The sequence below is a fragment of the Oncorhynchus keta genome, chromosome 29 (genome assembly GCF_023373465.1).
Source record: "Oncorhynchus keta strain PuntledgeMale-10-30-2019 chromosome 29, Oket_V2, whole genome shotgun sequence".
Lineage (NCBI taxonomy): Eukaryota > Metazoa > Chordata > Actinopteri > Salmoniformes > Salmonidae > Oncorhynchus > Oncorhynchus keta.
Window position 1 is genome coordinate 1998657 of NC_068449.1, and position 12226 is coordinate 2010882.

The 12226-nt window shown below is 42.8% G+C and overlaps 1 protein-coding gene across 3 annotated transcripts in view; it reads left to right on the top strand.

The window, feature by feature from the left end:
* Window positions 1-11791, top strand: part of LOC118362118 (uncharacterized) — a 35549-nt gene extending 23758 nt beyond the window's left edge. For all 3 annotated transcript variants that reach the window (XM_052485604.1, XM_052485606.1, XM_052485605.1), the window contains 3 exons: window positions 604-1354; window positions 10214-10308; window positions 10440-11791. In XM_052485604.1, the coding sequence (XP_052341564.1) occupies window positions 604-1354; window positions 10214-10308; window positions 10440-10548 (955 nt within the window). In that variant the 3' untranslated portion in view covers window positions 10549-11791. The remainder of the gene's footprint in view (window positions 1-603; window positions 1355-10213; window positions 10309-10439) is intronic.
* The last annotated feature ends 435 nt before the right edge of the window (window positions 11792-12226 follow it).

Sequence of the window (12226 nt, forward strand, 5' to 3'; positions counted from 1 at the left end):
GAAGCATCGTTACCCATCGCTCCACAAAAGCCGCGGCCCTTTGCAGAGCAAAAGGGGAACCACTACTTTCAAGGTCTCGGAGCGAGTGACGTCACCGATTGACACGCGACCAACGCGAACCACCGCTAACTAGCAAGCCATTTCTCATCGGCTTCATATGCAACAAAATGTCTGCATGTACTCTCTGCAGTTACTGTGTACTCTCTGCAGTTACTGTGTACTCTCTGCAGTTACTGTGTACTCTCTGCAGTTACTGTGTACTCTCTGCAGTTACTGTGTACTCTCTGCAGTTACTGTGTACTCTCTGCAGTTACTGTTACTCTCTGTAGTTACTGTGTACTCTGCAGTTACTGTGTACTCTCTGCAGTTACTGTGTACTCTCTGCAGTTACTGTGTACTCTCTGCAGTTACTGTGTACTCTCTGCAGTTACTGTGTACTCTCTGCAGTTACTGTGTACTCTCTGCAGTTACTGTGTACTCTCTGCAGTTACTGTGTACTCTCTGCAGTTACTGGATAACAGTGTCTGTCTGCTACCTGTAAGTGGTGTTATAATTGACGTGAAGCTATTTTAAGGTGATCTCTCTCTCTCTCTCTCTGCCTAGAGAGGAACAGCAGCCACGTCTATCTAACTGTGCCACCGGCTGCCAGGGCATGCCTGTTGCCCGTTGGTCTACCGGTACTGTACGGAAGAAGAGCTGTTACAGAGACAGGACAGGGGGGACCTTCCAGTCTCATCTCCATGACTCCTGCGGCCTGGCTGGACTGGTCTACGGTGGGGACATCAGCGCCTTCCTCCATACGGCACCTCCTGGGTGGGGGGACAGCGACTCTGGACAGGAGTCTCCTAGCCAGGCTACGGGGGTTAAGGTACACGCACACGGCCCCCAGACCCCTGGTCCTCACATGGTCCAGAGAAGCACTGATGAATGTGACACGGAGGAGGACGTTGGGGACACCTCTGTGTTCGACTACTCCTCCGTCACCACCTGTAGCCCAGACGGGACCCTGAGGAGGGAGGGGGAAACGAGTAATACCGAGGAGGAGGACGAGGAAGAGGACACAGACAGTCAGGTGCCTGTTCTGTTGAAGCCCTCGTACACACAGCAGCAGCAGTCGCTGAGGGATTCGCCCAGAGAACGGACGGTATGTCTGAGGTGGCAGATACCCAGGCTGCCCTACCCTTCTTCTCGAAGTCCACGACACCAGGCAGGACCAGCGGGCCTGGAGGGACAGGGTCAGACATCAGGGCCAGCAGGACCCTATGGGAACAGAGTCATCAACGTCACTAAGGGACCACCTCCTCTCATCCCCACCTGTGTCTTCAGACCCATCTGGGATGAACCACCAAAACAGGTCTTTATCCATCTTTATACAACCCTAGCTGTGTTCAATCAATGGCACGTTGTCGTCAAGTGCGTCTTTTAAAGGCTCCCAGAGATCGCACTCACGGTGAACGCTACGCATGTCGACCCAAGCGTAAATTACGTTTAAAAAGTCAAAGTGCTGTGGTTGTCGACACTGACCTTTGACTTGAACTCTGACCCCTGTCTAGTAATGTATGCACACATACAGGGTCTGCTAACTGGCAGATATTATTACATCACTATATAAACACATACAGAACCATTATACAGTACATTTAAATAAATATATACATATATATATATAGTACCATTATATCAATATATACAGTACCATTATATCAATATATACATTACCATTATATCAATATATACAGTACCATTATATCAATATATACAGTACCATTATATCAATATATACAGTACCATTATATCAATATATACAGTACCATTATATCAATATATACAGTACCATTATATCAATATATCAATATATACAGTACCATTATATCAATATATACAGTACCATTATATCAATATATACAGTACCATTATATCAATATATACAGTACCATTATATCAATATATACAGTACCATTATATCAATATATACAGTACCATTATATCAATATATACAGTACCATTATATCAATATATAAATATATACAGTACCATTATATCAATATATACAGTACCATTATATCAATATATAAATATATACAGTACAATTATATCAATATATACAGTACCATTATATCAATATATACAGTACCATTATATCAATATATCAATATATACAGTACAATTATATCAATATATACAGTACCATTATATCAATATATAAATATATACAGTACAATTATATCAATATATACAGTACCATTATATCAATATATACAGTACCATTATATCAATATATCAATATATACAGTACAATTATATCAATATATACAGTACCATTATATCAATATATAAATATATACAGTACCATTATATCAATATATAAATATATACAGTACCATTATATCAATATATACAGTACCATTATATCAATATATACAGTACCATTATATCAATATATACAGTACCATTATATCAATATATACAGTACCATTATATCAATATATACAGTACCATTTTATCAATATATACAGTACCATTTTATCAATATATACAGTACCATTATATCAATATATAAATATATACAGTACAATTATATCAATATATACAGTACCATTATATCAATATATAAATATATACAGTACCATTATCAATATATTCAGTACCAATATATCAATATATCAATATACAGTACCAGTATATCAATATATACAGAACCATTATATCAATGTATACACTACCATTATATCAATATATTCAGTACCAATATCAATATATTCAGTACCAATATATCAATATATTCAGTACCAATATATCAATATATTCAGTATCATTATATACAGTACCATTATATCAATATATACAGTACCATTATGTCAATATATAAATATATACAGTACCATTATATCAATATATACAGTACCATTATATCAATATATACAGTTGAAGTCGGGAGTTTACATACACCTTTGCCAAATACATTTAAACTTAGTTTTTCACAATTCCTGACATTTAATCCTAGTAACAATTCCCTGTCTTTGGTCAGTTAGGATCACCACTTTATTTTAAGAATGTGAAATGCCAGAATAATAGTAGAGAGAATCAGCTTTTATTTCTTTCATGACATTCCCAGTGGGTCATAAGTTTACATACACTTAATTGGTATTTGGTAGCATTGCCTTTAAACTGCTTCACGTTTTGGGTAGCCTTCCACAAGCTTCCCACAATAAATTGGGTGAATTTTGGCCCATTCCTCCTGACAGAGCTGGTGTAACTGAGTCAAGTTTGTGGGCCTCCTTGCTCGCACACGCTTTTTCAGTTCTGCCCACAAATTTTCTATAGAATTGAGGTCAGGGCTTTGTGATGGCCACTCCAACACTTGACTTTGTTGTCCTTAAGCCATTTTGCCACAACTTTGGAAGTATGCTTGGGGTCATTGTCCATTTGGAAGACCCAATTGCAACCAAGCTTTACCTTCCTGACTGATGCCTTGAGATGTTGCTTCGATATATGCACATCATTTTCCTCCTCATGATGCCATCTATTTTGTGAAGTGCACCAGTCCCTCCTGCAGCAAAGCACCCCCACAACATAATGCTGCCACCCCCGTGCATCCCGGTTGGGATGGTGTTCTTCGGCTTCCTCCCCCTTTTTCCTCCAAACATAACGATGGTCCTTATGGCCAAACAGTTCTATTTTTTGATTCATCAGACCAGAGGACATTTCTCCAAAAAGTACGATCTTTGTCTCCATGTGCAGCTGCAAACCATAGTCTGGCTTTTTTAAAATGGAGAAGTGGCTTCTTCCTCGCAGAGCGGTCTTTCAGGTTATGTCGATATAGGGACTTGTTTTAATGTGGATATAGATACTTTTGTACCGGTTTCCTCCAGCAACTTCACATGGTCCTTTGCTTCTCTTGGGATTGATTTGCACTTTTCGCACCAAAGTACGTAGATCTCTAGGAAACAGAACGTGTCTCCTTCCTGAGCGGTATGACGGCTGCGTGGTCCCATGGTGTTTATACTTGCGACTATTGTTTGTACAGATGAACGTGGTACCTTCAGGCTAAGGTGTATGTAAACTTCCAATGTCAACTGTATATACAGTACTAATATATCAATATATACGGTACCAGTCAAAAGTTAAAACACAACTACTCATTCAAAAGTTTCTTTATTTTTACTATTTTCTACATTGTAGAATAATAGTGAAGACATCAAAACTATTAAATAACACATATGGAATCATGTAGAAGTGTTGAAACACATCAAAATATTTTTTAAATCTGAGATTCTTCAAAGTAGCAACCCTTTACCTTGTTAACAGCTTTGCACACTCTTGGCATTCTCTCAACCAGCTTCATGAGGTAGTCACATGGAATGCATTTCAATTAACAGGGTGTGCCTTGTTAAACGTTAATTTGTGGAATATTTGTCTTTCTTAATGCGTTTGAGCCAATCAGTTGTGTTGTGAGAATGTAGGGGTGGTATACAGAAGATAGTCCTAGTTGGTAACAGACCAAGTCCGTATTATGGCAAGAACAGCTCCAAGAAGCAAAGAGAAATCACAGTCTATCAGTTCATCATCATTAAAGACGAAGGTCAGTCAATACAGAACATTTCAAGAACTTTGAACATTTATTCAAGTGCAGTCGCAAAAAGCATCAAACACTGATGAAATTCTCTCATGAGGACCGCCACAGGAAAGGAAGACCCAGAGTTACCGCTGCTGTAGAGGATAAGTTCATTAGAGTTAACTGCACCTCAGATTGCAGCCCAAATAAATGCTTCACAGAGTTCAAGTAACACACATCTCAACATCAACTGTTCAGAGGAGACTGCATGAATCAGGCCTTCATGGTCGAGTTGCTGCGAAGAAACCACTACTAAAGGACACCAATAATAAGAAGAGACTTGCTTGGGCCAAGAAATATGAGCCATTGACATTAGACTGGTGGAAATCTGTCCTTTGGTCTGATGAGTCCAAATTTGAGATTTTTGGTTCCAGCCGTGGTGTCTTTGTGAGACGCAGAGTAGGTGAATGGATGACCTCTGCCTGTGTGGTTCCCACCGTGAAGCATGGAAGAGGAGGTGTGATGGTGTGCGGATGCTTTGCTGGTGACACTGTCTATGATTTATTTGAATTCAAGGCACACTTAACCAGCACGACAACCACAGCATTCTGCAGCGATACGCCATCCTATGTGGTTTGTGCATAGTGGGACTATCATTTGTTTTGTCAACAGGACAATGACCCAACACACCTCCAGGGTGGGTAAGGGCTATTTGACCAAAGAGAGTGATGGATGGAGTGCTGCATCAGATGACCTAGCCTCCACAATCACCCGACATCAACCCAACTGAGATGGTTTGGGATGAGTTGGACCGCAGTGTGAAGGAGCAGCAGCCAACAAGTGCTCAGTATATGTGGGAACTCCTTCAAGACTGTTGGAAAAGCATTCCAGGTGAAGCAGGTTGAGAGAATACCAATAATGTGTAAAGCTGTCATCAAGGCAAAGGGTGGTTACCTGTCTTGTCATTGCAAAAATAATAGGGACCAGGACAGATATGATCTCTGCTACAATGTTCTCTACAGTATCTACATCTAATCCTGTTCTATTATCACGGTGTGAACTAGGTAGATATCTAATCCTGTTCTATTATCACAGTGTGAACTGGAGACATCTAATCCTGTTCCCTTATCACAGTGTGAACTGGAGACATCTTATCCTGTTCCCTTATCACAGTGTGAACTGGAGAGAAATCTAATCCTGTTCCCTTATCACAGTGTGAACTGGAGACATCTAATCCTGTTCCCTTATCACAGTGTGAACTGGAGAGAAATCTAATCCTGTTCCCTTTACACTGAGTGAACTGGAGAGAAATCGAATCCTGTTCCCTTTACACTGTGAAGAGCTGCAAAACCTGGACCCGTATAAATCAGCTGGGCTTGACAATCTGGACCCTCTATTTCTGAAACTATCCGCCGCCATTGTCGCAACCCCTATTACCAGCCTGTTCAACCTCTCTTTCATATCATCTGAGATCTCCAAGGATTGGAAAGCTGCCGCAGTCATCCCCCTCTTCAAAGGGGGAGACACCCTGGACCCAAACTGTTACAGACCTATATCCATTCTGCCCTGCCTATCTAAGGTCTTCGAAAGCCAAGTCAACAAACAGGTCACTGACCATCTCGAATCCCACCGTACCTTCTCCGCTATGTAATCTGGTTTCCGAGCCGGTCACGGGTGCACCTCAGCCACACTCAAGGTACTAAACGACATCATAACCGCCATCGATAAAAGACAGTACTGTGCAGCCATCTTCATCGACCTTGCCAAGGCTTTCGACTCTGTCAATCACCATATTCTTATCGGCAGACACAGTAGCCTCGGTTTTTCGGATGACTGCCTTGCCTGGTTCACCAATTACTTTGCAGAGTTCAGTGTGTCAAATCGGAGGGCATGCTGTCCGGTCCTCTGGCAGTCTCTATGGGGGTGCCACAGGGTTCAATTCTCGGGCCGACTCTTTTCTCTGTATATATCAGTGATGTTGCTCTTGCTGCGGGCGATTCCCTGATCCACCTCTACGCAGACGACACCATTCTATATACTTTCGGCCCGTCATTGGACACTGTGCCATCTAACCTCCAAACAAGCTTCAATGCCATACAACACTCCTTCCGTGGCCTCCAACTGCTCTTAAACGCTAGTAAAACCAAATGCATGCTTTTCAACCGATCGCTGCCTACACCCGCATGCCCGACTAGCATCACCACACTGGATGGTTCCGACCTTGAATATGTGGACACCTATAAGTACCTAGGTGTCTGGCTAGACTGCGAACTCTCCTTCCAGACCCATATCAAACATCTCCAATCGAAAATCAAATCAAGTATTTAGATACTGTAGATATCTAATCCTGTTCTATTATCACGGCATGAACAAGGGAGACATCTCATCTTATTTCCGTACCACTGTAAACTGGAGAGAAATCTAATCATGTTCCCTTATCACAGTGTGAACTGGAGAGAATTCTAATCCTGTTCCCTTATCACAGTGTGAACTGGAGACATCTAATCCTGTTCCCTTATCACAGTGTGAACTGGAGACATCTAATCCTGTTCCCTTATCACAGTGTGAACTGGAGACATCTAATCCTGTTCCCTTATCACAGTGTGAACTGGAGAGACATCTAATCCTGTTCCCTTTACACTGTGTGAACTGGAGACATCTAATCCTGTTCCCTTATCACAGTGTGAACTGGAGACATCTAATCCTGTTCCCTTATCACTGTGTGAACTGGAGACATCTAATCCTGTTCCCTTTACACTGTGTGAACTGGAGACATCTAATCCTGTTCCCTTTACACTGTGTGAACTGGAGAGACATCTAATCCTGTTCCCTTTACACTGTGTGAACTGGAGACATCTAATCCTGTTCCCTTATCACAGTGTGAACTGGAGACATCTAATCCTGTTCCCTTTACACTGTGTGAACTGGAGACATCTAATCCTGTTCCCTTTCCTGTTCCCTTTACACTGTGTGAACTGGAGACATCTAATCCTGTTCCCTTTACACTGTGTGAACTGAGAGACATCTAATCCTGTTCTGTGTGAACCATTTCCTGTTCCCTTTACACTGTGTGAACTGGAGACATCTAATCCTGTGTTCCCTTTACACTGTGTGAACTGGAGAGACATCTAATCCTGTTCCCTTTACACTGTGTGAACTGGAGAGACATCTAATCCTGTTCCCTTATCACAGTGTGAACTGGAGACATCTAATCCTGTTCCCTTATCACAGTGTGAACTGAGAGACATCTAATCCTGTTCCCTTTACACTGTGTGAACTGGAGACATCTAATCCTGTTCCCTTTACACTGTGTGAACTGGAGACATCTAATCCTGTTCCCTTATCACAGTGTGAACTGGAGACATCTAATCCTGTTCCCTTATCACAGTGTGAACTGGAGAGACATCTAATCCTGTTCCCTTATCACTGTGTGAACTGGAGACATCTAATCCTGTTCCCTTTACACTGTGTGAACTGGAGACATCTAATCCTGTTCCCTTATCACAGTGTGAACTGGAGACATCTAATCCTGTTCCCTTATCACAGTGTGAACTGGAGAGACATCTAATCCTGTTCCCTTATCACAGTGTGAACTGGAGACATCTAACTGTTCCCTTATGTGAACTGGAGAGACATCTAAATCACTGTGTGAACTGGAGACATCTAATCCTGTTCCCTTTACACTGTGTGAACTGTGAACTGTGAAGAGACATCTAATCCTGTTCCCTTTACACTGTGTGAACTGGAGAGACATCTAATCCCGTTCCCTTTACACTGTGTGAACTGGAGAGACATCTAATCCCGTTCCCTTTACACTGTGTGAACTGAGAGACATCTAATCCTGTTCCCTTTACACTGTGTGAACTGGAGAGACATCTAATCCTGTTCCCTTTACACTGTGTGAACTGTGTTCCCTTTACACTGGAGAGACATCTAATCCTGTTCCCTTTCACTGTGTGAACTGGAGAGACATCTAATCCTTTCCCTTTACACTGTGTGAACTGGAGACATCTAATCCTGTTCCCTTATCACAGTGTGAACTGGAGAGACATCTAATCCTGTTCCCTTTACACTGTGAACTGAGAGTTCCCTTATCACAGTGTGAACTGGAGACATCTAATCCTGTTCCCTTTACACTGTGTGAACTGGAGACATCTAATCCTGTTCCCTTTGGAGACATCACTGTGTGAACTGGAGACATCTAATCCTGTTCCCTTATCACTGTGTGAACTGGAGACATCTAATCCCTGTTCCCTTTACACTGTGTGAACTGAGAGACATCTAATCCTGTTCCCTTTACACTGTGTGAACTGGAGAGACATCTAATCCTGTTCCCTTTACACTGTGTGAACTGGAGAGATCTAATCTGAACTGGAGAGACATCTAATCCCGTTCCCTTTACACTGTGTGAACTGGAGAGACATCTAATCCCGTTCCCTTTACACTGTGTGAACTGGAGAGACATCTAATCCCGTTCCCTTTACACTGTGTGAACTGGAGAGACATCTAATCCCGTTCCCTTTACACTGTGTGAACTGGAGAGACATCTAATCCCGTTCCCTTTACACTGTGTGAACTGGAGAGACATCTAATCCTGTTCCCTTATCACAGTGTGAACTGGAGAGACATCTAATCCTGTTCCCTTTACACTGTGTGAACTGGAGAGACATCTAATCCTGTTCCCTTATCACAGTGTGAACTGGAGAGACATCTAATCCTGTTCCCTTTACACTGTGTGAACTGGAGACATCTAATCCTGTTCCCTTATCACAGTGTGAACTGGAGAGACATCTAATCCCGTTCCCTTTACACTGTGTGAACTGGAGAGACATCTAATCCTGTTCCCTTTACACTGTGTGAACTGGAGAGACATCTAATCCCGTTCCCTTTACACTGTGTGAACTGGAGACATCTAATCCCGTTCCCTTTACACTGTGTGAACTGGAGACATCTAATCCCGTTCCCTTTACACTGTGTGAACTGGAGAGACATCTAATCCCGTTCCCTTTACACTGTGTGAACTGGAGACATCTAATCCCGTTCCCTTTACACTGTGTGAACTGGAGACATCTAATCCTGTTCCCTTATCACTGTGTGAACTGGAGACATCTAATCCTGTTCCCTTTACACTGTGTGAACTGGAGAGACATCTAATCCCGTTCCCTTTACACTGTGTGAACTGGAGACATCTAAATCCTGTTCCCTGTTTTACACTGTGTGAACTGGAGAGACATCTAATCCTGTTCCCTTTACACTGTGTGAACTGGAGAGACATCTAATCCCGTTCCCTTTACACTGTGTGAACTGGAGAGACATCTAATCCTGTTCCCTTTACACTGTGTGAACTGGAGAGTGTTCCCTTTACACTGTGAACTGGAGACATCTAATCCCGTTCCCTTTACACTGTGTGAACTGGAGACATCTAATCCCGTTCCCTTTACACTGTGTGAACTGGAGAGACATCTAATCCCGTTCCCTTTACACTGTGTGAACTGGAGACATCTAATCCCGTTCCCTTTACACTGTGTGAACTGGAGAGACATCTAATCCCGTTCCCTTTACACTGTGTGAACTGGAGAGACATCTAATCCCGTTCCCTTTACACTGTGTGAACTGGAGAGACATCTAATCCCGTTCCCTTTACACTGTGTGAACTAGGAAGATGCAGCACCCGTAAAGGAAAATACAACACAAGGCTTCAGACCGGTTCAAGCCACTGAGAGGCAGACATTTCCTAACTTCAAAAAGCTACGGTAAGGAATACTGGTTCTTTTTAACATTATAATAACAGGTTAAAAGAAGGGTCTCATTCCCCGTCTCATTCCCCGTCTCATTCCCCGTCTCATTCCCCGTCTCATTCCCCGTCTCATTCCCCGTCTCATAGGTTCGAAACCCAGCCGAGAGTTGGCCACGTCCAGGCAGGAGCCATGGGGGGTGTTGCGGTGTGGGATGACAGTGAGGAGGACAGTAAGGGGCCCTGCAGCACCGTATGAGAGAGGGAGACTGTCTGTGAGACCAACTTAGACGTTTGCAGCACTATTTGAGAGATCAAACGACCAAGACTACAGCCCTGTGTGAGAGAGGGATTCATCTCAGAGACCAGCCCAACAGTCTGCAGCACCATGTGTGAGATATAGACCATCTGAAAGACTGTCTGACAGACTAACCCAGAGGTCTACAGCACTGGGGGACACCAAACGAGCAATCAGAACAGCAACCAAATCTCTTGCATGCTGGCTACTTGATTAGCATTTATGCTCTGTCACGACACCAACCCAGAGGACTAACAGCACTGTGTGAGAGAGACCATCATTTGAGAGACCAACCCATGAGGTCTGCAGTACTGCGTGAGAGAGAGAGAGACTTTGTACTGCGTGTGTGAGAGATAATTTGTACTGTGTGTGTGAGAGAGACCAACCCAGAGGACTAACAGCACTGTGTGAGAGAGACCATCATTTGAGAGACCAACCCATGAGGTCTGCAGTACTGCGTGAGAGAGAGAGAGACTTTGTACTGCGTGTGTGAGAGAGAAAAGAGAGAGAAAAATAGATACTGTACTGTGTGAGCAGGAGACTTTGTACTGTGTGTGTGAGAGAGATAATTTGTACTGTGTGTGTGAGAGATAATTGTACTGTGTGTGTGTGAGAGAGAGAGAGATAATCCTGATCACAGACGGTCTAAGGTCTGCAACAAAAAACAATAACAATGGTGGTGGGGTGGCCAGTGACTTCGTTTCCCCGCCAACTGCAGAGTCCATCTTTAAGGTCTTCACTGCAGCATCATCTGAAAGATTGACCAGCCTGCATGATTTAGGATTACACACTAGACATCCCTGTAACAGCACAGTGCCCCTAAAAGAGAATAAAGTGGATACGAAACATCCTGAAACAAGAAGAACACTTGAAAATCAGACGCGATTTGGACTCATTCCAGATCAGTCGCTCTGACCAACACAGAGGTCCCGAAGAAGAAGAAAAAAGACATTCAGGAGAAATGAGAAGACGTCTGTGTCCCAAATGGCACCCAATTCTCTATTTACAGGAAACTGTAATTTCCTGTAAATTATCTATTTACAGGTAACTGTAATTTACAGGAAATTCTCTATTTACAGGTAACTGTAATTTACAGGAAATTCTCTGTTTACAGGTAACTGTAATTTACAGGTAATTGTAATAACACAATCTAACGTCATATTTTATCACATAGTTGAATAAAGTTCAGCGTTTTGGAGGGAAATGGGGGAAATTTTTATGAACACATTTAATGGAAATCTACATTATTTAGGCCTACATGAAAGGAGACGTGATCAGAATATATATATTTTGTAATTGATCTTTCTGTTAGAGCGTTGGGCCAGTAACCCGAAAGGTTGCTGGATCGAATCCCCGAGCTGACAAGGTAAACATTTGTCATTCTGCCCCTGAGCAAGGCAGTTAACCCACTGTTCCCCTGAGCAAGGCAATTAACCCACTGTTCCCCTGAGCAAGGCAGTTAACCCACTGTTCCCCTGAGCAAGGCAGTTAACCCACTGTTCCCCTGAGCAAGGCAGTTAATCCACTGTTCCCCTGAGCAAGGCAGTTAACCCACTGTTCCCCTGAGCAAGGTAGTTAACCCACTGTTCCCGGGCGCTGAAAACGTGGATGTTGATTAAGCCAGCCCCCCCCCACACAC